The sequence below is a fragment of the Palaemon carinicauda genome, chromosome 16 (assembly GCF_036898095.1).
Source record: "Palaemon carinicauda isolate YSFRI2023 chromosome 16, ASM3689809v2, whole genome shotgun sequence".
NCBI lineage: Eukaryota > Metazoa > Arthropoda > Malacostraca > Decapoda > Palaemonidae > Palaemon > Palaemon carinicauda.
The window spans coordinates 1,275,257-1,300,977 of NC_090740.1; the positions used below are offsets into that span (position 1 = coordinate 1,275,257).

A 25,721-nucleotide genomic window follows, 5' to 3' on the forward strand; every position below is an offset into this window, starting at 1 on the left:
GGAAAAGCTTTCCTTGATCTGTACTGCATTGGAAAAAAAGTTTTGTCTATGTGTCTGTACTGTATTGAAAAAGCTTTTTTCTATATGTACTATACTGTAAAAACTTTTCTCTATATGTACTATACTGGAAAAAAGTTTCTCTATATGAACTATACCGGAAAAAATTTTCTCTAACTATACTGTACTGGAAAAGCTTCTCTCTATCTATACTGTACTGGGAAAGCTTTTCTCTATCTGTACTGTACTGGGAAAGCTTTTCTCTATCTGTACTGTACTGGGAAAGCTTTTCTCTAAAGACCAAAATACAATAGGACATGAAGTCCAATTTCCTTTTTTTACCCTACCCAGGTTCAAAAAAACAACAGACAAAGGAAAAAGATTGATGGGGACTGGGGATTATTCTTTTGGGAAAATAAACAGATCTACTCCCTCTGGAATAGATAAATTGAAGCAGGAACAAAATACCAATCCCAAGGCAGCATAACGAAATACCAGTCGGTGAATCACATAGCTTGGAATAGCTATTTTCGAGTCGCTTTCTGCGAGGCTTAGAGTATATATGTGACCATTAATTTGGCCGTCTTATTGCCATTTATTTACAAAAATTTACAACATACAGTAACCTCTTCTGCATAGTAATACTTTTGATTGTCCTTACAGGTCATCTTGGGTGGCGGCAGACGAGTGTTCCTGCCCAAGACCGAATCAGACGTCGAAGAGAAATTCCAGAAGGGATACAGGCAGGACGGTAAGAATCTCATCAACACATGGCTCAACAACAAGAAGAGACAGGGATCAAGAGCTTCTTACGTCTGGAACAAATCTGATCTTCTTTCCCTCGACACCGCTAATACGGACTACCTCTTAGGTAAGTCGATTTAGGATTGAAATCGTGGAAATCTAAATAAAATAGGTGCCACACAAAACTGTTTTCTGACCGCTTGCCTTTATACTTTGTGATAAGTGGTTAATAATTTTTTTTTTTTTTAATTAAGAGCAATTAGAAGAAAATTCCAAGAAGGGGAAGCAGAATGAAAGTCCCAGTCAGATACATGTTTAGCTTTGTGGGACATACAACTAGAGAACTTGTATGGCTTCAACTTTTCTCTAATTATAGTACTTGGTGCAGAATTTAGCATGCATGTTGCTATATGTTGACAGTCAATACTCATGCGACACTTCTTTCACACAGTGAACCTTACATTAAAGGGTCGCTTGCCTGATGCGCCCTCTACGATGATTTCTGTCAAAAGCATGCTCTTCCACCAAACCTCATCTCTCCATGAGCCAAACATTTAGTTTTGACATGATATTGTTTTAGATCAAGCCATTACCTGGCAGGGATTAAACTCTCACATTTGGTTACTTGCTTCACTGTCAAGCACTTTATACCTATCAACACTTTAAGAATATCGCATTCATTAACATACCTTTTTGGGTGTCACATCTTGTAATAGATTAACCTTGGGCGTTTCATATTTAGTTACAGACCAAGACTTCTGAGCATCAATCAGGTTGGATAAGGGTACAAGGCAAGCTCCCTAGGTGTCACATTTTAGTTACAGCTAAAATCATTCTGGTTGGAAAATTGAGTTCACAGAGTCTTACATGCAACATTTGATCGTAACCCAAGTCTTTTCCAGCTTCAAGTGTATCTTTTGAACCAATGACACCTTTCCTCAGGCCTGTTTGCCTACAGCCACATGGACTATCTCGTGGAGAGAGATTCCTCCATGGACCCTAGCCTACCCGAGATGACGAGGGCGGCCATTGAGGTGCTGAAGAAGGATAACAATGGGTTCTTCCTCCTCGTTGAAGGTAACAAAGATTATGCATTTCTCTTAAGTTTTCTATTACTCGATGTGTACGTTCATGTATGTTTATTCATTTATTCACGGATTCAATCAGAACATCATGATTAGTATTATTAAAAAAATATGATTATTCATAGTATGATGATAATAACAATGATAGTAGTGTTACGGATAATGAAACCATATATTCATATTCATGATACGAACATATCTTACTTTCCCATTGATACATACTTAATTCCATACAATGTATACGCTTTGGTTGTTATACCGGCCTGTCTAATTATACATTATGTGTACACAATACACAGGACTTTCTGGTACACCTTGTTCTGAGGATGTGAGCCGTGTCATGCCCTTACTGTGCTGCGGGTAACCAAACATAAGGAGAGATAGCAGGGGTGGTGGGTGGGACTCGCCGCGCAGTAAGCGTGTGGCAGAGTACATTTCTCCAGAGAGGTGTGCCAGGAATTTATGTGCCCAACTGTACGCTACATATATTTTTATGAACTCAAGTATAGCAACGTACCATACAATAGTGCGACCGTATGAGAATGTAATGATAGTTTTTAAATGAAACGCAGAATATTTTTTAAGGACTTTAGTAACCCGAACCCTTCTCTTCACCTTATCTTCCGCAGGAGGCCTGATAGACCATGGCCACCACGGCAACAAGGCCATAAAAGCCCTGACTGAGACCCTGGAGATGGACGAGGCCGTTCAAGTGGCCAAGAGCATGACCAACGAAGCCGATACGCTGATCGTGGTCACGGCTGATCACTCCCACACCATGACCATCAACGGATATCCTACGAGACACACTGATATCCTGGGTGAGTTTCTGGATGGGTTGACCAATACTACAGAGAATCCTAATAGTTTTATTCCAGCTGTGACCAGATTGTGGAATGATCTTCCTAAACTAGCAATTGAATCAGTGGAACTTCTGAAGTTCAAACTCAGAATCCTAGAAGTTTTATTACAGCTGTGAACAGATTGTGGAATGATCTTCCTAAACTAGCAGTTGAATCAGTGGAACTTCTGAAGTTCAAACTCAGAATCCTAGAAGTTTTATTCCAGTTGTGACCAGATTATGGAATGATTTTCCTAACTTCCTAAATTGGTAGTTAATCTGTAAAACTTAGGGAGTTCAAACTCAGAATCCTAGAAGTTTTATTCCAGCTGTGATCAGATTGTAGAATTGTCTTCCTAATCTGGTAGTTGAATCTGTGGAACTTCTGACATTCGAACTCAGAATCCTAGAAGTTTTATTCCAGCTGTGACCAGATTGTGGAATGATCTTCCTAACTTCCTAAACTTGTAGTTGAATCTGTGGAACTTCTGAAGTTCAAACTCAAAATCCAAGAAGTTTTATTCCAGCTGTGACCAGATTGTGGAATGATCTTCGTAAACTGGTAGTTGAATCTGTGGAACTTCTGACATTCGAACTCAGAATCCTAGAAGTTTTATTCCAGCTGTGACCAGATTGTGGAATGATCTTTTCTAACTTCCTAAACTGGTAGTTGAATCTGTGGAACTTAGGAAGTTCAAACTCAGAATCTTGGAAGTTTTATTCCAGCTGTGAACAGATTGTAGAATTGTCTTCCTAATCTGGTAGTTAAATCTGTGGCCCTTCAGAGGTTGGAACTTTTTGAAAAGTCTTATTTTGACCAGGTTTATACCAGTCTCGTTTTATAATTTATATATGACTGACCCATTTTAAAGTTGGTATTGGTCTTAAAATATATATTTGTTTTCATTACTTACATTCATACATATACATACACACACACACACACACATATATATATATATATATATATATATATATAGGCCTATATATATATATATATATATATATATATATATATATATATATATATATATATATTTATATATATATATGCATATATATATATATATATATATAATATATATATATATATATATATATATATATATATATAAATGTATGTATATATATATATATATATATATATATATATATATATAATTTCATTTTCTATTATCTTATTTACTTTCTTCTCTGGGCTATTTTTGCTGTTATTGGAGCCTTTGTACTAGTAGCATACTGGCTAATAATAATAAAAATAATAATAATAATAATAATAATAATAATAATAATAATAATAATAATAATAATAATAATAATACTGAAAACCAGAAGGTTAAAGCATTAAGAGCACGCCCTTAACAGAAGCGAAGTATGGCTGAACTTCAGAAATAAATGTCAGAAAAATTGTTTGTTTTAATGTTGTTATTTTTGTTTATAGGTCTCGGTGACTACAGCGACGACGACTACATGCCCTTCACGACCCTCCTGTACGGCAACGGCCCAGGGTATCGCCCTTCGATCAACGGGCACAGGCCTGATCCTTCTGACGATGACCTGCGTGAGTATCTCGACCTAAGATACTTTCCTTGATCTGTACTAGAAAAAAAGTTTTCTCTCTGTATCTGAACTGGAAAAGCTTTCCTTGATCTGTACTGGAAAAAAAGTTTTCTCTCTGTATCTGTACTGGAAAAGCTTTCCTTGATCTGTACTGGAAAAAAAGTTTTCTCTCTGTGTCTGTACTGGAAAGGCTTTTCTTGATCTGTACTGTACTGGAAAAAGATTTTTCTGTATATCTGCACTGCATTGAAAAGGCGTTTTTTTCTAAACGAGAAAAGGCCAATTTCTAATCAACAGAAGCGTTAAAAGGCCAACCCAATAGTAGAAAAAGGCCAAATATATAGTCTTTAAGGCCTGCATATTTCATATTACTAAAGGCAAACTAATTTTTAAAAAAGGTCAAATGTTAGTGTTTTTGGCCTGAAAAAAGGCCAAACTGGCAACCCTGCTCTCCACATAGTTTCTTTCACTCGGGCACACTATTCTATCTTGTTTCTATTCCTCTTGTTATTTTCAAATCTTTATAGTTTATATATGAAATATTTATTTTAATGTTGTTATGGTTCCTTAAACTTCTTGTAGTTTTTCCTTATTTCCTTCCCTCACTGGGCTATTTTCCCTGTTGGAGCCCTTGGGCTTATAAGCATCCTGCTTTTCCAACTAGGGTTGTAGCTTAGCAAGTAATAATAATAATAATAATAATAATAATAATAATAATAATAATAATAATAGCTATTCACTGGAAATTAATTTGCTAAGACTCTATTAACAAAGAGTAATAATAATAATAATAATAATAATAATAATAATAATAATAATAATAATAATAATAGCTATTCACTGGAAATTAATTTGCTAAGACTCTATTAACAAAGTAATAATAATAATAATAATAATAATAATAATAATAATAATAATAATAATAATAATAATAATAATAGCTATTCACTGGAAATTAATTTGCTAAGACTCTATTAACAAAGAGTAATAATAATAATAATAATAATAATAATAATAATAATAATAATAATAATAATAATAATAATAATAATAGCTATTCACTGGAAATTAATTTGCTAAGACTCTATTAACAAAGAGTAATAATAATAATAATAATAATAATAATAATAATAATAATAATAATAATAATAACAATAATAATAAGAGAAATTAATCTTTGCAACGATTGAATAAAATTACATTTTCCCATTTTTTCAACGTCACAAAAAAGGCTGCCTTAGAATAAATTAATCAGAATAATTGATAAAACTAAACCACATTAATATTCGTGATATTTGGCGCAATTCTTAATTACAGTCGCTCCCAAACTTTTGCCATCAATACACACGGCAGAAATCTATAGTGATTACGAAAGGTTAGGTCATAATTCTCTCTCTCTCTCTCTCTCTCTCTCTCTCTCTCTCTCTCTCTCTCTCTCTCTCTCTCTCTCTCTCTCTCTCTCTCTCTCTCTTTTACTGACCAGTTTCTATAAAACCACCTCTCACTAGACATCTGAAAGACTGAAGATAAGGCTTTCAATAAGAAACTGAAAACTTACGTTTTCTAAGTGTTTCCGTAATGTAAATTTTACAATTAACACGAAATAAGCTGTGTGATTCTCTTAAATGTCTATGAACGTATAGCACAAATAGATTGAGTAGGCCCTGTAGGGCACAGGGTTCCTCTGTGTGATAAGACCAGCAAAACAGCCCTTAAAGTTACTAAGTGTAAAGTAAGTACTTGTGTAGATGTGGGATTGTATGTAATGTAATCACTGTGTACTCGGACAGCACTTTTTTTTTTTAATATAGATGCTGTCTGAGCAAAGATCTGGCAGTAGTTTTAGTCTTTTGGAAGCATATAAACTTTATATATGATGTCTGAGCGAAGATCTGGCAGTAGTTTTAGTCTTTTGGAAGCATATAAACGTTATATATGATGTCTGAGCGATGATCTGCCAGTAGTTTTAGTCTTTTGGAAGCATATAAACGTTATATATGATGTCTGAGCGATGATCTGCCAGTAGTTTTAGTCTTTTGGAGGCATATAAACGTTATATATGATGTCTGAGCGATGATCTGCCAGTAGTTTTAGTCTTTTGGAAGCATATAAACGTTATATATGATGTCTGAGCGATGATCTGCCAGTAGTTTCAGTCTTTTGGAGGCATATAAACGTTATATATGATGTCTGAGCGAAGATCTGGCAGTAGTTTTAGTCTTTTGGAAGCATATAAACGTTATATATGATGTCTGAGCGAAGATCTGGCAGTAGTTTTAGTCTTTTGGAAGCATATAAACTTTATATATGATGTCTGAGCGATGATCTAGCAGTAGTTTTAGTCTTTTGGAGGCATATAAACGTTATATATGATGTCTGAGCGAAGATCTGGCAGTAGTTTTAGTCTTTTGGAAGCATATAAATGTTATATGTGATGTCTGAGCGAAGATTTGGCAGTAGTTTTAGTCTTTTGGAAGCATATAAACTTTATATATGATGTCTGAGCGATGATCTAGCAGTAGTTTTAGTCTTTTGGAGGCATATAAACGTTATATATGATGTCTGAGCGAAGATCTGGCAGTAGTTTTAGTCTTTTGGAAGCATATAAACTTTATATATGATGTCTGAGCGATGATCTAGCAGTAGTTTTAGTCTTTTGGAGGCATATAAACGTTATATATGATGTCTGAGCGAAGATCTGGCAGTAGTTTTAGTCTTTTGGAAGCATATAAATGTTATATGTGATGTCTGAGCGAAGATTTGGCAGTAGTTTTAGTCTTTTGGAAGCATATAAACTTTATATATGATGTCTGAGCGATGATCTAGCAGTAGTTTTAGTCTTTTGGAGGCATATAAACGTTATATATGATGTCTGAGCGAAGATCTGGCAGTAGTTTTAGTCTTTTGGAAGCATATAAACTTTATATATGATGTCTGAGCGATGATCTAGCAGTAGTTTTAGTCTTTTGGAGGCATATAAACGTTATATATGATGTCTGAGCGAAGATCTGGCAGTAGTTTTAGTCTTTTGGAAGCATATAAATGTTATATGTGATGTCTGAGCGAAGATTTGGCAGTAGTTTTAGTCTTTTGGAAGCATATAAACTTTATATATGATGTCTGAGCGATGATCTAGCAGTAGTTTTAGTCTTTTGGAGGCATATAAACGTTATATATGATGTCTGAGCCAAGATCTGGCAGTAGTTTTAGTCTTTTGGAAGCATATAAACTTTATATATGATGTCTGAGCGATGATCTAGCAGTAGTTTTAGTCTTTTGGAGGCATATAAACGTTATATATGATGTCTGAGCGAAGATCTGGCAGTAGTTTTAGTCTTTTGGAAGCATATAAACTTTATATATGATGTCTGAGCGATGATCTAGCAGTAGTTTTAGTCTTTTGGAGGCATATAAACGTTATATATGATGTCTGAGCGAAGATCTGGCAGTAGTTTTAGTCTTTTGGAAGCATATAAACTTTATATATGATGTCTGAGCGATGATCTAGCAGTAGTTTTAGTCTTTTGGAGGCATATAAACGTTATATATGATGTCTGAGCGAAGATCTGGCAGTAGTTTTAGTCTTTTGGAAGCATATAAACTTTATATATGATGTCTGAGCGATGATCTAGCAGTAGTTTTAGTCTTTTGGAGGCATATAAACGTTATATATGATGTCTGAGCGAAGATCTGGCAGTAGTTTTAGTCTTTTGGAAGCATATAAACTTTATATATGATGTCTGAGCGATGATCTAGCAGTAGTTTTAGTCTTTTGGAGGCATATAAACGTTATATATGATGTCTGAGCGAAGATCTGGCAGTAGTTTTAGTCTTTTGGAAGCATATAAACTTTATATATGATGTCTGAGCGATGATCTAGCAGTAGTTTTAGTCTTTTGGAGGCATATAAACGTTATATATGATGTCTGAGCGATGATCTGCCAGTAGTTTTAGTCTTTTAGAAGCATATAAACTTTATATATGATGTCTGAGCGATGATCTAGCAGTAGTTTTAGTCTTTTGGAGGCATATAAACGTTATATATGATGTCTGAGCAAAGATCTGGCAGTAGTTTTAGTCTTTTGGAAGCATATAAACGTTATATATGATGTCTGAGCGATGATCTGCCAGTAGTTTTAGTTTTTTGGAGGCATATAAACGTTATATATGATGTCTGAGCGATGATCTGCCAGTAGTTTTAGTCTTTTGGAAGCATATAAACGTTATATATGATGTCTGAGCGATGATCTGCCAGTAGTTTTAGTCTTTTGGAGGCATATAAACGTTATATATGATGTCTGAGCGAAGATCTGGCAGTAGTTTTAGTCTTTTGGAAGCATATAAACTTTATATATGATGTCTGAGCGATGATCTAGCAGTAGTTTTAGTCTTTTGGAGGCATATAAACGTTATATATGATGTCTGAGCGAAGATCTGGCAGTAGTTTTAGTCTTTTAGAAGCATATAAACTTTATATATGATGTCTGAGCGATGATCTAGCAGTAGTTTTAGTCTTTTGGAGGCATATAAACGTTATATATGATGTCTGAGCAAAGATCTGGCAGTAGTTTTAGTCTTTTGGAAGCATGTAAACGTTATATATGATGTCTGAACGAAGATCTGGCAGTCATTTTAGCCTTCACGAAAGCTAAATGAAATATTAGAAAAGCAATCCATACAGAGGGTTAAGAGTGGAAGGACTGTAAATAAATAAAAAGTTGCTATAAAGTTTGCGATTACTAGAAAGGAATCCATTTGTTGAATAAGACGAATTCCTTGAATGAACAATAGAACATTCATAAACATTCAATAGAGTTATGGCATCCAGGGGCTTCCAACCTAGGGTACATGTACCCCCCTGTGGTACATTTTTCGTCTTCAGGGGGTACATTGGATCTGAGAGAATAGCCAGTATTGAACAATAGATGATGAAATCTGCATTGAGATTAAATAATAGAATTATACCATAATATCAATTTCATTGTTTCTTTTTTCATCCTCAACTTTAGGGTTACACAGGAATCTATTAATACGCCCAAGAGGTACAGAAGAACAAAAAGGTTGGAGTAGTTTGTTTAGTGAACCATGACAGGAATTGCAAAAGATAAAAGATTGGAATAGAGAAATCAGAAATGTAGGACTGAAAATGAATATGAGTAAAACTAGGTTTTATGTTCAATGAAAATGCAGATACAAGAAATAAGGGTTATAGACGAATCTCTAAGAGATTGTTAATGAATATATGTACTTAGAACAGACAGTAAGTACTCTGACTTATGCTAGGTTGGAGGAAGTGTGAATTAAAGAGATTATAATTGAGAGTGTGATAGGGTTAAAAGGCAGAGATACAACAAATAAGGGTTATAGACGAATCTCTAAGAGATTGTTAATGAATATATGTACTTAGAACAGACAGTAAGTACTCTGACTTATGCTAGGTTGGGGGAAGTGTGAATTAAGGAGATTATAATTGAGGGTGTGATAGGGTTAAAACAATATTAACCCTTTTACCCCCAAAGGACGTACTGGTACGTTTCACAAAAGCCATCCCTTTACCCCAATGGACGTACCGGTACGTCCTTGCAAAAAAAAAAAAAGCTATAAAAATTCAGGTATTTTCCAAGAGAATGAGACCAACCTGACCTCTCTATGACAAACATTAAGGCTGTTAGAGCAATTTAAAAAAAAATATACTGCAAAATGTGCTAGGAAAAAAATAACCCCCTGGGGGTTAAGGGTTGGAAATTTCCAAATAGCCTGGGGGTAAAAGGGTTAAAAAAGGCCCACTTCATAAAAGCTAAGATAAATCTAGTAAGGTAATTACAGAAAACTCTAAAGCACAGTTTTAGTTTGATCTAAAATTTCGAATCGTGCAGAACTTCTAATATTTTTGGGGGATAAAAACCTGGCATTTGGAATCTAACCCTAATTCACAAGTGAGAATTGAATTCAGACTCCATTTATGATATACTGTATTTGCACCTTGTTTGTAAAAAGTCATGTAAATGGCTTAGTTTGTTTTCCTTTATTTATATGTTGACCTCAGGGTAATTAACCCTTTCACCCCCAAAAAGGACGTACCGGTACGTTCTTGCAAAACACTGTTATTTACATGTTTTTACATATTTTTGATAATTTCAGGAGAAACTTCGGGCATTTTCCAAAAGAATGAGACCAACCTGACCTCTCTAGGACAAAAATTAAGCCTGTTAGAGCAATTTAAAAAAAATATATAGCAAAATGTGCTCGAAATTTAACCTTATGGTGGGGGTAAAAGGGTTAATGCTACTTACTCACAGTAGCAGAAATAAAACACTTCTAACGGGTGGATGAAACAACCTTAAAAATGCAAAGCTCTCTTGGTACAGTTGGACACCTGGCACACCTCGCTCCGAAAAAGTACATCCTCTCACACCCTTACTTCACTGTGAGTAACCAAACAAATCGCGTAAACTGTTAAAAATCTGCCATAAAAAATGATAAATTGCCTGGCAACATTGATTCCTGGATTCTTACCCTTTTAAAAACGGATATATTGATGTTAAAAAGTGATATTACAGTCACTAACCCGTAAAAGTTAATAAAAAAGTAAGATAAAATCACGGTCGCCTGTATTTTACTAAAATACGGATAAGAACAGTATATTTTTACGGAGAATTTCTGATTAAAACTATAGTTTTCTTTAACAGTGAAGGAAGAGATGGCAGAGGTGATGGGTAGGGCAAAACATAGGAACTCTCTGTGCAGTAGGGGTGTGGCTAGGTGCATTTCTTCAGAGCAAGGTGTACCAGGAATTATTGTGTCCAACTGTACATACTCATGAGACAATGCCTTAACCAAGCCGTGTTCTTAGACAATGACCTTAACCAAGCAGTGTTCTTAGACAATGACCTTAACCAAGCAGTGTTCTTAGACAATGTCCTTAACCAAGCAGTGTTCTTAGACAATGACCTTAACCAAGCAGTGTTCTTAGACAATGACCTTAACCAAGCAGTGTTCTTAGACAATGTCCTTAACCAAGCAGTGTTCTTAGACAATGACCTTAACCAAGCAGTGTTCTTAGACAATGACCTTAACCAAGCAGTGTTCTTAGACAATGTCCTTAACCAAGCAGTGTTCTTAGACAATGACCTTAACCAAGCAGTGTTCTTAGACAATGACCTTAACCAAGCAGTGTTCTTAGACAATGTCCTTAACCAAGCAGTGTTCTTAGACAATGACCTTAACCAAGCAGTGTTCTTAGACAATGACCTTAACCAAGCAGTGTTCTTAGACAATGTCCTTAACCAAGCAGTGTTCTTAGACAATGACCTTAACCAAGCAGTGTTCTTAGACAATGACCTTAACCAAGTCGTGTTCTTTTGCAGATAACGTGAACTACAGGCAAGCCGGAGCAGTCCCTATCAACTCCGCCGCTCATGCTGGAGAGGACGTGGGCCTGTGGGCTTCCGGCCCCTTCTCTCATCTATTCACTGGAGTATACGAGCAGAATTACATCCCACATGCTCTAGCGTACGCAGCATGCGTGGGAAAAGGCCTGACATTCTGTGGAAACAACGGAGGAAGAAGATCGTTCAACAGAATAAACCGTAGCAGGGGCGCAAGGCGTTGGACGCCGTTGGGTTAACGATATCGAGAGAAAATAAAAACCCGCCAAATAGACGATGTTGACAACCAACTGTATAAAAAAAAAATACTTCATCGTGCCATTATCATTACGGGTTTTCCTACTCATATTTTTATTACTTTTCAAGATTTTGTTCAGAGATATTTTCTTATATATTTATATTAATTGATGTTCGCTTTAACTTATGTGAAAAAGTTGTAGTTTTTTGGTGCTTCAGTTTTGGGATTAGCTGGGCAGTAATGGATTTGTTCTGTCTGATGTATTTGAGAAATTTTAAGCTCTTTAAATGTGGCCTTTTTCCTCCTAAGCTTTTCTTTCCTTCCGTGGGCAGGAAACCCGGTTTAAACTGTCGCTTATATTATGAAATACACATAATTTATTTATATCTAATAAATAGTTAAATGACAGGTTGGTGTATCATGACCTTTATCCATAAATACAGTATACTTGTTCAGATTATGTTCTCAATGAGAGATGGCAAAACCTATTATGCAGTTTATCTAGGAGTTATTTTACGTTTGTTGATGTCTTGTGTATAGGACCTTTGGATTTTAGAATTAAATCTTGACAATATAATTCAAACCAGTGTGAAGTATGATATCAATTGATCTGGTAAAAAAAAACTCTTTATACAACAGTATTTCCCATAATTCAGCTCAGTATAACACGTGTTTAAAGGTTTAAAGGGTCGCCCATGAATGGCAGAGACAAGGGACAGTGACAATACACTATAGTCCATTTCTTTAAGCGAGTCATATTTGCACCGACTCGCAGCGGTGCCCTTTTAGCTCGGAAAACTTTCCTGATCGCTGATTGGTTGGACGAGATAATTCTAACCAATCAGCGACCAGGAAACTTTTCTGAGCTAAAAGGGCACCGTTGCAAGTCGGTGCAAATATGACTCGCTAAAAGAAATGGACTATAGTAGGATAATGCCCTAGACTGACCATGTATACATATGATCAGCATCCAAGCACACTCTCCACCCAAGATAGGACCAGGTAATGGCTGCTGAAAACTCAGCATGTGGACCTATAAGCTCCCCAAAACCCCTCCCCCCATCTTTAGCTTACCACGATGGACACTACAAGAAACCATTAAGGTTAAGAGGATCTCGAACCCCAGTCCAGCAGATTGCCAGGCAGGGACGTTTCCAAAAGGGTAGGTTGTGTAGTTTACAATGATGCATAGAATGAAGACTATTCCAAAGGAATGGCTTTTTAGAATATTTAGTTAACCTCCTGAATCTGTCTTTCCATAATTGGTACAGTCTTCAAGTTTTCCATGAAAAATACACGTCAAACTGGATGGAATATACAAAAAATTAAAAAAAAAAAATTTTACACGCTTCACATTTCCTCTTACTCTTCTACTAAACACAAAAAGTGCAAAAAATCAAGCTTTCGAATATCTAAAAGATTACTTGGTTGACAAAAACTGCTGTGTACAAGTTGGAAACTCTCATTTACCATTTGAACTAACAGAGGGGTACCCCAAGGGAAGTACAGTATACTAGGCCCAATCCTATTCCGTATCTACACTATAGGTCTATAAAAAATACTACAAAGAGGCATGAAGTGAAGTTTAAACTATTTGCGGATGATTGGCAATTTTACTTCTCCATAAATGACAATAATGATATTGCTGAAACTTTAAACCAGGTTCTTACCAGTTAGGAAATGGATAATAGTTAAACAATTAAAATTAGATTAAAATAAAAGTGAGTTTATGGGGGTTGGAAAGAAAAACAACTTAAGAAACTTGGATGACATCCAAATAAATATTAATAACTAAGTCCTAATACCTAGTAAAGTTGGCAAAACACAAATATACCCTACCATTAGGTAAGAACACAGAACCCCAGGGAGTCGCAAGGTGTGTGACTCCCACCACATTAACACAATCCAGCTGGAGTTAGGTTGGAAATTTGGTACGATTATAGAATAATGCAAAAGATGATTTGTAGAAAATCAGACAGTTATCTAGTATATTTTGTAGCTTTGAATATTTTTTATAATTATTTCAGACAAAGTCCATACTTTTTGGAGTTATGGTAGGTTGACTACCATAACTGAAGAGGTATGGGTTTGCATTAGGTATTCATCATCATCATTAACCTTCGAGACATCTTAAGAGTACCAGTCTAACATTATATTCTAATAAACTTAATTGAACTTTGTTGTTTCTACCAGTCATCATCATAAAAATCCCGGCATCGTATTAAAACAAAAGTTACCGTAATAGTTTAAGCGATATTACTCGAATGCCATATGTGGACGAGATCATGGTGAGGGGCAGATGGAGATGGTTTGGGCATGCTCTTCGCACTCCCCAAGAGAGATTAGTTCACCAAACTTTCAACTGGGCTCCACAAAGCACTAGAGGAATTGGAAGACCCAGGCCTACATGGCTAAAGATTATGAAGCGTGAAGTAGAAGACGATGAATGGAAAAGTATTAATTTAAAAGCTCAAAGATAGAGACGACTGGCAAAATCTAACCGAAGCCCTTTGCGTCAATATGCGTAGGAGGAGATGATGAACAAAAACCCAGAAATAGTAATGAAACATGATCAAAACACTGGAGCATTTATTTGCCTGGACTTCCGGGTGCATAGAACAAGTGATTTTTCAATCTCGTTTCCTATGGAGTCATTTATCACCGTGTCCATCATACTAAGAAACCTCCTTACTTAATCGAGCGTATTTACCAGTTTGTTGTTAAACCAAATTAACACTAACTATTTATTGGTCTTTGTTCGACGGTAGATACCCTTGCCCATATTATTTTAATTACTGTATCAATTTATCACTTAGTTCAATTGGTTTTTGCCCCACTGTAGCTCGCTGCACTGGCAATTTGACGTTATGCCATAACTCCTATTGTCTGGCATGTGGAAAGTTTTGCTGCGTGCGTTACCACCGTTAGCTAGTATATACAATACTGTACTTTATAACATTACGACTTTCAATCAGTTTGAACAGACATACGAGTACGTTGCAAATTCATTCTTACTTGACATAAAACGACAAAACAGAACAAGAATAAAATAAATTGCATTTACATCATAATACTTGAAAATATTGTATAATTGACTGAATAAAACCACTGATATACAAACTTAACAAATAAGAAAATATAGACTTGAAGGTTGAGTGGTATCAGTTTGTTTATTTTCCTTGTAAAATACAGTATATTCAAGGTATATGTAGTAATTTGGGACATGCATAAATTTTCTTATTATTTGTTAAATTGATTTGCTTTATGAGCAAAATGTTTATCTTTATTAGCGATATGTTAAATTATTTAGTGTTACCAGTTGGGAACCTGCTGCTTCCTCCAATACCTTAGATGACCGCGGAGGTAGCAGCAGTAGGGGATTCAGCATTATGAAGCTTCATCTGTGGTGGATAACGGGGGAGGGTGGGCTGTGGCACCCTAGCAGTACCAGCTGAACTCGGTTGAGTCCCTGGTTAGGCTGAAAGAACGTAGAGAGTAGAGGTCCCCTTTTTGTTTTTGTTTCATTTGTTGATGTCGGCTACCCCCCAAAATTGGGGGAAGTGCCTTGGTATATGTATGTATGTATGTACCCGTTGGGAAGCAAACACATGGTTGAAACTTAGTCTTAGGGTAAGCTAAGGATACAGCGATCTAAGGGGGGGGGGCGTAATATGATCCCTTGCTAAGCAAGTACGTAAGGATCCGGCTCCTAGGTTAGGATAGGTGGAGTACCTTAGGTGGCATTCCGTTTGTTTCCCTATTAAAGAGTTTAATTTTTTTCAATCATAACTTTTGGATTTATAAGAAGTTTAAGATTTGAAAAACTTTGGGTTTCCGATAATTATTTACATCAGAACAGTTCATAGCATCTATAAATACACAAGTAAATATTTACAAACATTTTAATCAATGACTCGTTCAGTCAAGACCAACTATGAAGGCTAAATATTGACAACAAAATCGTTCAAAAATCCTCAAAATACAGTAGGAACTTTATATTGTATCCAGATTGATTATTCATTATGCAATTTCAATTAAAACAATGCCTCCTTTAAATGTGTTTCATGGTTATACTTTGATACACTAAATTAGTTAGATGAAAGTAATTTAAATAAGAAGAAGGATAATCCTAATCTCTTACCTTTGAATTTCACAGTAGCTATTACGCCATTATGGTCATATATCCTCTTCTACTGAAGATTATTTCCCTGTCAGTTCATGGCGATATTAAGATAATTATCAGCACTTCACAAAAACACTATTTAGAAACCAATTACACAATAAATAAACAAATCAAAAGCATTGTTTACAAATAGCCAGTGACAGTTTACATGGGAGAGTTAGTAGGCCAATTGGTCACTTCCTTGGATGAATTGTAACGCAGTACGGGCGATGTTTAGTGACATCTATCGGAGGAAAAAGTGTTTAATATCTTTCACGTTTCATTAATTTAGATGAAGTCCTTCAAAGAAGAAATAGAAAGTAAAGTGAGCTTAGAAATATATAGAAAGTGGAAGAAAGAAATTAAAGAAGAGTTAATTTATGACAATACATTTGCTTCAGTGATATTTTTTAGAGCAAGAACTAATACGTTAAAACTAAATATTGTTAATAGACACAATGGAGGGAATGTAAACTGTAATTTTTGTGAAAATGAGGAGGAAGATTTGATACATTTTTTTTTTATTTTGCCAGGAATATAGAAAAGAAAGGAATAAAGTAATTGAGCTACAACAACCATACGACGAAGACCCAAAGAAAATAGTAGGATTGTTTTTATTTAGTGAAACAAATATAGAAAAGAAAAAAGAAGTATTGAACATAATGTGGAAGAAAAGACAAAACAGTACAAGAAGATAAGCGTTAGAGGCGCCGTTGTAAAGGCTATGCCTCGCCCCAGAACCTGAACCTGAACCTGAAGAAATTATTGTCATAAATAAATTGTGACAAATTAATTATTTTATTATTTGAATTACATTCTCAATTCAAACCATTCTTTGAAGAAAAGTTAGAAGAAAATAAAAAATAACAATCTCTTAGTCGGTGTAGGCAATACTATTTATATAATTTAGTTAATAAATTTGTGATAAACCCTCGGGACACTACAATCATCATCATCATCATCAGCCGTTGCCAGTCCATTGCAGGACAAATATCTCATACATGCCCTTCCAGTTTAGTCTTTTTATTGTCTTTTTATGTTCGTTTTCACCCGCATTTTTAGCTCGTCAATCCATCGTCTTCCTTTCCCTAATTCGTTTGTCTTTTCTATTATCTGTCATTCTCAGTATATGACAAATGATGTCCACTGGGTAGGAGTAATGTTATACTTTTTTAATTTTCAAATGAAACTACAAGACAGTCAATTAATTATATATTACCAAACCGCAAATTTAATCATGATGAATTTTTTTTTATCAATAAACTCTAATCCACACTTTCATGGTACATTTTTAAATTTTTGTATTGTGTATACGTGAATAATGTTCACTACTCTTTTACTTCTATTCACCTGATATAATTTAAACATGAAATACTTTGTGTAAGAAGAAATGAAGTGACTAGAATATCTTATTATTAAACCGGAGAGAGAATTATGTAGCGTTGTATAATATATATTGTGAACAATGAAAAACATTGTTTTTCTTCATGTCAATATATTCTACGAATGATCTAGCAATTATATATTTGCAATTCAATAGAACTCAATTATACGAGAACAATAGAATCATTAATTGTTTTTATTCGCTTAACTTTTTTTCTTTATACATTACTAGTAATAAGTAAACCTACATAATTAGTTTTACATTCCTCCTTCAAACGTCATTTTCAAAATCAAAGAGAAAAACATAAAAAAAGGAATAGGATGTCATATCAATAATAATAAAAGAAATATATCATGAGTGTACATTAACCTCGAAATATTTAAGCGTGGTCAGACAGAGATTCAGCTAAAATGAAAAAAAATAAAATAAATTATTCAGTGCTGTGATGCAGGGTTGCTAGGTTGGCCTTTTTTCAGGCCAAAAAAAAAAACCTGAATTTTGGCCTTTTTGAGATTTGTTCGCCTTTAGTCATATGAAAGATGAGCCTTAAATATTACCTAGCCTTTTTTCTATTAATAGTTTGGCCTTTTAAAACTGCTGTTGATTTAAGTTGGCCTTTTATCATTCAGAAAACTTTCCTCACTTAGAAAACCTGGCATCCCTGCTGTGAGGTTCTGTTGTTTAGCAAACACTTGAAAGGCTTTCTCTCTTCACTACTGTGGCTTCTGAAAGTTAACGAATATAGGCCTATTTATGCTTCCCTTTCTTATTCATAAATATATTTAGTAATAATAATAGTAATAGTAGTGGTACGACGTATAATAATAACACATTTGACATGTTGTTTAGCAAACACTTGAAAGGCTTTCTCTCTTCACTACTGTGGCTTCTGAAAGTTAACGAATATAGGCCTATTTATGCTTCCCTTTCTTATTCATAAATATAATTAGTAATAGTAGTAATACGACGTCTAAATGATAATAATAACACATTTGACAGGTGACATATCAGGGTGATGTTCTGTTGTTTAGTAAATACTTGAAAGGCTTTCTCTCTTCACTACTGTGGCTTCTGAAAGTTAACGAATATAGGCCTATTTATGCTTCCCTTTCTTATTCATAAATATAATTAGTAATAGTAGTAATACGACGTCTAAATGATAATAATAACACATTTGACAGGTGACATATCAGGGTGATGTTCTGTTGTTTAGTAAATACTTGAAAGGCTTTCTCTCTTCACTACTGTGGCTTCTGAAAGTTAACGAATATAGGCCTATTTATGCTTCCCTTTCTTATTCATAAATATAATTAGTAATAGTAGTAATACGACGTCTAAATGATAATAATAATACATTATTCCAGCTGTTACCAAGTTGTGGAATGATCTTCCTAATCGGGTTGTTGAATCAGTAGAACTTCAAAAGTTCAAAGTTGGAGCAAATGCTTTTTTGTTGACCAGACGGACATGAGTCTTTTTATAGTTTATATATGACATTTTTGTTGTTGACGTTGTTAATAGTTTATATATGATATATATCTCTTTTGACATTACTTTTTTTAGAATGATTTATTGTTAATTTGTTTTCTTCAGTTATTTATTTCCTTATTTCCTTTCCTCACTGGGCTATTTTTCCCTATTGGAGCCCCTGGGCTTATAGCATCTTGCTTTTCCAATTAGGGTTGTAGCTTGGATAGTAATAATAATAATAATAATAATTTGACAGGTGACATATCGGGGTGTTAATATAACCACTATTTACTACTTTTGATAACATTCTCTCGCTCATAACCAAAGTTTACCGAACAACATAGAAATAATACATTTAAAATAATATAAAACAGTGTAAAATCTTATTTGATCTTAACTTTTATACTAGAAGATAAGAATAAAGTAATTTGATTGTATTAATACAATGTATTACATAACCGAAGTTTACCAAACAAACATTTATAGTAAACACCCAAGTTCCACTTGCCACATAGAATACCGGCAGTGTTGCCACATATGGGAATTTATCCCTAGATTTAAGGATCATTCCTAGATTTTGGGATTTTGGGTGTCATGGGGATATTCTGTACAAATTTCTATGAAAGAAGCAAAGATGAGTAAAACCTTATATTGTTGCAATTAGTTTAATTGTACTTATATGAAGTATATTGAATAATTTCTATATTAGTATAGCCTAGATGATAAGAAGAAAATATATTTGTGGAACTGCAACCAGTCAGAAATGGAGATTTTTGTGTTGTTTTGGGGATTTTTCATTGAGATTTGGGGATTTTTATACTAACTCATCTGGCAACACTGAGTACCGGTACAGTAGTAACGTAACCTTTACAGTAAAGTGAAAGAAGTGATTTAAAAACTATTTCTCTACTAAAATATAATAAATATGGCCGAGCTTGACGTACAGGAGTGTTATAAGGTTGCCATGTTTCTGGTTAAATCAGCAGGCAAGGTGAGACGAAGCTATGACCTTTAACCTTAAGAAGTAGTTGCTATGACCTTAAGTAGTTGTAATGGTTAATCTTAACCTACGAGTTATTCATTAACCTAATTCATAATAGGTCAAAGTATAATTATGCCATTTCAATAAATGTTAAATCAAAATATAATTGGCCAGATTGGATATTTTGTACTACAGGGGACGTATACGCTAACTAGCCCTGTGAGTGAGCAGGGGTCAGTAAGTGAGCAGGGGTCAGTAACCCCCCCCCCCAGGTTAATGACACGCCAATGTAGATTAAGTTAGGTTAGGTGATACCTTAAGGTAGAAACATCGCTTGGTAAAGTTGTATTGTATTACAGGGTCTAATTTCCAGAAAGTAATGTATAGAGAAAAAAAGGCTTGGGGGTGTATGTATGATAGCGGCCACCTGTACGTCTTTTGGCTAATTTAGAATACGACAGTGCAAGATGGGTAACAGGGAGCCGTTACCCCCCCCCCCAAATAGGTAAGGAAACGGCTTCTAGGTTAGGTTAGGGAGGAAAGTACAGGTTAGGTGATGTCCATTTTTAATGCTTGAGGAACTGGCCGCTGATATACAAACGCTCCAAAGGCTTGTTTTACGATTATATATCGTTTCCCCAGTATATTTTCCCCACCCAGAACCCCGAGTTCTCACGGGGGTGTCCCCCATTATCGTAGGATACAGTATAGATGTATATATATTTCTGAAACTATTCGTTTGCGACGGAAACGAGTGTCATTTTCGAAGAGCGTAATTTTTTCTATAAGAATAAGTAGTTTTTTTCCTAGGTTACATTGCCCTGTAATACACTACAATAATACCCATTGCTTTAAGTAATAGGAGCCTTTGTATATCAGCGGCCATTTCCTCACGCGTTCATTATAAGTAGACATCAACTAACCTAAACTTTCCCTCCTAACCTAATCTACAAGTCGTGTCCTTACCTACTTACCTTACGGGGGCTGGGGCTACTCCCCTCTCCTCTGTATTATTATGTCGAAGTTAGACATAATAATACATACAGGTGGCTGCTATCATACATACATCCCAGGTAATATTCCGGTAGAGTCCCACCCAGCCATTACCACTCGCCTGTACGTAAGAATTTGATGTATTTATTTTCCGCGAGCCTTGGTATATGGATGGATGGATTTTCCGCGAGCGAAGCAAGCACACGGCGCAGCAAAAACCTATAAGGACTATCGAAATATTACCGAAATCTACTAGTGTTTGCTGCGCCGTGCGCTCGCTTCGCTCGCAAAAAAATAAATGCAGTAAGCTCTTATGTACTGGCAAGCAGTAATAGCTAGGAGGAACTCTACTGAAATATTACCTGGGGTGTATGTATGATAGCAGCCACCTGTATGCATTACTGTATTATGTCTAACTTAGAATACGGCAGGGGGCGTTACCCTGCTTTAATTTAGTAAAATGAAGATTCAAACCCCATCTCAATACTTGATTTTAGAATAATGGGATTTAACCCTTTCACCCCCAAAGGACGTAGCGGTACATTCTTGCTAAACACTGTTAATTACATGTTTTTTACATATTTTTGATAATTTTATGAAAAACTTCAGGCATTTTCCAAAAGAATGAGACCAACTTGACCTCTCTAGGACAAAAAATAAGGCTGTTAGAGCAATTTAAAATAATATATATAGCAAAATGTGCTCGAAATTTAACCTTTTGGTGTGGGTAAAAGGGTTAATTTAGTAAAATAAAGATTCAAACCCCATCTCAATACTTGATTTTAGAATAATGGGATTTAAATCCCCTCTTGCAATACCTGAGCTGATTTGTGTCTGACAATACCTTCGAAGGAATTTGTCATTTTTATGTTTGAAATGAGTATTATCAGAGGAACAGAATAGGAGAATAACAATAATGTGAGTGATCACAGTTGCAAATATGTGTGTGTCAGGGAAAATACAGACTTAGTAGATTAAAGGGGTTTAGCCTATCTTAACCCTTTTATCCCCAGGCTCTTAGGAAATTTCCAACCCTTAACCCCCAAGGGATTATTTTTTCCCCAGCACATTTTGCAGTATATTTTTTTTAAATTGCTCTAACAGCCTTAATTTTTGTCATAGAGAGGTCAGGTTGGTCTCATTCTCTTGGAAAATGCCTGAATTTTCTCAAAAAATTATCAAAAATATGTAAAAAAAAATTTTAAATAGCATTTTTTATTGCAAGGACGTACCGGTACGTCCATGGGGGTAAAGGGATGAGTTTTGTGAAACGTACCAGTACGTCCTTTGGGGGTAAAAGGGTTAAAGTAAAGTAAGGTATATTTAAAGACTTTATCATCACTTTACCTGTAATTATCTTTTGCTTTGTCTAAAGGCAGGAGTTTGTGCCATAACATTCTAATGGACAGTATTGAATTTTCAGATTGTACGCGAAGCGATCAACAAAAAGAAGAACATCGAGACGAAGAGTTCAGCTATTGATTTGGTTACGGAATCGGATAAGGCCGTTGAAAAGTTCCTGATATCTGGGCTATCAAGTTCATATCCTGACCACAAGTAAGTTTTAGCTGTTTTATACATTGTTGATGATTTTCATTGTTCTCTGCTTGTATCTTGGGTATTTTTTTTATAAGAATTAGACTTAGTTTTCAACTGCTGTAGATAAATAAATATCAATTATTTTCTGTTATGAGATGTTTGGGAGGACTAAATTTGAAGGACTTAACAAAATAGGCTTTGTTTTGTAACATACTTTTGAAGATTTTATTTTTTTTTTTCAGATTTATTGGTGAAGAATCTGTCTCTGCCGGAGAGAAATGTGTTTTTACCGATGCCCCGACTTGGATTATTGACCCCATCGACGGAACAATGAACTTTGTCCACTCTTTTCCCCAGTCCTGCGTCTCAGTAGGTCTCTGGGTCAACAAGGAGGCTGCACTAGGCATTGTGTACAACCCTGTTTTAGAGCAGATGTTCACAGCTATCAAGGGTGAAGGGGCTTTCCTCAATGGAGAAAAAATCACGGTTTCTGATGAGACAGGTAACGTATCAAGTTTCCTTGGAAAAAAAAAAAAAAACAGTGAGGAAAGTTTGCTGAATATCACTAATTTATAATTATTTGTAGGCCCTGCTGCTGCCTCCGATGCCTTAGATGACCGCGGAGGTAGCAGCAGTAGGGGATTCAGCATTATGAAGCTTCATCTGTGGTGGATAATGTGGGAGGGTGGGCTGTGGCACCCTAGCAGTACCAGCTGAACTCGGTTGAGTCCCTTGTTAGGCTGGGAGGAACGTAGAGAATAGAGGTCCCCTTTTTGTTTTTGTTTCTTTGTTGATGTCGGCTACCCCCCAAAATTGGGGGAAGTGCCTTGGTATTTGTATGTATAATTATTTTTATGAATCTTCCCTGATATTCATATTATTTCTACCCCAGAAGCCTGCTTTAATTGACAGTTACCTATCAAATTTTAAAAAATTTCTCAATTTTTTTAACTTTAACAATACATACCCTTAACAAAGGAACAGTTCTCAAACGATAATTAGTAGGGAGCCCAGGTTCCAGCATTAGGTAGTACTGTATAGTCTTCAGGATACTCCGTCAGCTGGCTGTGCTCGCACACTCTCTGATTGTTAACCCTTTTACCCCCAAAGGACGTGCTGGTACGTTTCACAAAAGCCATCCCTTTACGCCCATGGACGTACCGGTACGTCTTTGCAAAAAAATGCTATAAAATTTTTTTTTTCATATTTTTGATAATTTTTTTTGAGAAACTTCAGGCATTTTCCAAGAGAATGAGACCAACCTGACCTCTCTATGACAAAAAATAAAGGCTGTTAGAGCAATTTAAAAAAATATACTGCAAAATATGCTGGGAAAAAAATAACCCCTTTGGGGTTAAGGGTTGGAAATTTCCAAATAGCCTGGGGGTAAAAGGGTTAACATACTGCATTTTAAGATGTCTTCTCTCTGGTTTAGATAACAATTATTGCCTGGAATATGCATTGGAATTATTTCTTGATTATGATCCTCATTCCCTTTTATATATCATTCCTGGGACCATTCTGGTATCTAAACATTGATAGTGAAGAGTGCATTTCACTCGGTACCACTACTAGCCATAAAAACCAAAGTCCTTTAATCATACTTCCCTCTTCCTCCTAGGCCAAATGGTCAAAAGTGAAGGTGCTCCAGCTGGAAAGGGTCGGGGTCCTCGCCCCACACCCACTCCAGCTTGGTAACTGCCTGTTATCCAACTTTAATAATCACCAAGCTGTAACAATCTCCCTAATTGACCCTTTTACCCCCAGGCTATTTGGAACTTTCCAACCCTTTACAACCAGGGGTTATTTTTTTTCAAGCACATTTTGCAATATGATTTAATTAATTTGCTCTAACAGCCTTAATTTTTGTCATAGAGAGGTCAGGTTGGTCTCATTCTCTTGGAAAATGCCTGAAGTTTCTCCAAAAATTATCGAAAATATGCAAAAAAAAATGTAAATAGCAGTTTTTTGCAAGGACGTACCGGTACGTCCATGTGGGTAAAGGGATGAGTTTTGTGAAACGTACCAGTACGTCCTTTGGTGGTAAAAGGGTTAAGGGAAATATAATGAATGAAGATTAATAGGGCTGGACTCCTATGTATATTAGAAAGGACTGTTGTGTTTTGAGTCCTATTATCCGTGATTTGTCGGTGAATATATTTTAGGATGCAGACTAATTTTCAATTTAAAGTTGAAAGATATTAACTTAACCCACAGGTAAATGTCAAAAGAATAAATTGTATAAGGATTCTATTGTGTTGATTTTAGTTTTTCCTAATTTTTTTTCTTCACTTTTTTCAGAACTCTCAAAGGCCCTTGTATTTGCTGAAATGGGATCAAGTCAAGATGCAGAAAAGATGGACACAGTGATCACCAACTTCACCACTCTATTGCCTAAAGTTCATGGGTATGTATATTGATTATGCTTAATGTGCTTGCCATACATACTTTGAACTAAATATGGATTGCTTTGTACAATGTAGTTAAAAGGTGTATTTAAGGATAGACATATTGTGCATTGCTTTATTTACATAACATTTTCATGAACAAATCCTTAAATCATTCAGTATACATAATGTAAACAAAAATTGCTCTTGATTGTGTGTTTTTAAACGAACAAAGTAACTCTAAAGTAATCGTTATTTGAAATTAAGGAAAGAAGTTACATTCTGGAAGTGAGTTTTAGGAGCAAAAGCAATGTTTTTTATCGAATTTTGTGTAAAAGGAAATCCTGAACATAGAATACAAATTTTTATGTCCAACAGGCACTATAATAACAAAAGTTAATGGTGAAGGAATGAAGGAGTATTTATTTCTATGAATCCCACCTGATTTTCATGAGGCTTCCTTCTCGATGCTAGCTAATGTCAACGTTTATCCTAAAACTCTAAAATTTCTTGTAGAAATGAACCCCTGGAGTATTGTATTTATATGACGGTGGTGTACCAACCGTGTGTCACACAAATGTGACGAGCCGAGAGAGGGTTGTGAACTCAGTTGATTGCATCCTGCCTTTGAGTTCACAACCCTCTCTCGGCTCGTCACATTTGTCACACAAATGTGACGAGCCGAGAGAGGGTTGTGAACTCAAAGGCAGGATGCAATCAACTGAGTTCACAACCCTCTCTCGGCTCGTCACATTGGTGCGGGAACTCAAAGGCAGGATGCAATCAACTGAGTTCACAACCCTCTCTCGGCTCGTCACATTGGTGCGGGAACTCAAAGGCAGGATGCAATCAACTGAGTTCACAACCCTCTCTCGGCTCGTCACATTGGTCCGGGGTCACCAATGTGACGAGCCGAGAGAGGGTTGTGAACTCAGTTGATTGCATCCTGCC

At 35.5% G+C, this 25,721-nt stretch overlaps 3 protein-coding genes across 6 annotated transcripts in view; all 3 read left to right on the top strand.

Annotated features, from left to right (window-relative positions):
• Window positions 1-25,721, top strand: part of LOC137655613 (serine-rich adhesin for platelets-like) — a 488,048-nt gene that overhangs the window by 15,229 nt on the left and 447,098 nt on the right. The window lies entirely within an intron of this gene.
• LOC137654890 (alkaline phosphatase, tissue-nonspecific isozyme-like) lies at window positions 738-12,222 on the top strand. The gene is made up of 5 exons (XM_068388803.1): window positions 738-868; window positions 1,684-1,818; window positions 2,456-2,647; window positions 4,109-4,228; window positions 11,595-12,222. Exons 2-5 carry the CDS (start codon window positions 1,704-1,706, stop codon window positions 11,852-11,854), a joined length of 687 nt encoding a protein of 228 aa, XP_068244904.1. The 5' UTR covers window positions 738-868; window positions 1,684-1,703; the 3' UTR covers window positions 11,855-12,222.
• Window positions 19,706-25,721, top strand: part of LOC137655606 (inositol monophosphatase 1-like) — a 41,422-nt gene continuing 35,406 nt past the window's right edge. For all 3 annotated transcript variants that reach the window (XR_011046838.1, XM_068389510.1, XM_068389509.1), the window contains exons 1-4: window positions 19,706-19,860; window positions 22,268-22,401; window positions 22,626-22,885; window positions 24,685-24,790. Coding sequence is in view for 2 of the 3 variants with exons in the window: in XM_068389510.1 (XP_068245611.1) it covers window positions 19,795-19,860; window positions 22,268-22,401; window positions 22,626-22,885; window positions 24,685-24,790 (566 nt within the window). In the remaining variant the exon portion in view is untranslated. The remainder of the gene's footprint in view (window positions 19,861-22,267; window positions 22,402-22,625; window positions 22,886-24,684; window positions 24,791-25,721) is intronic.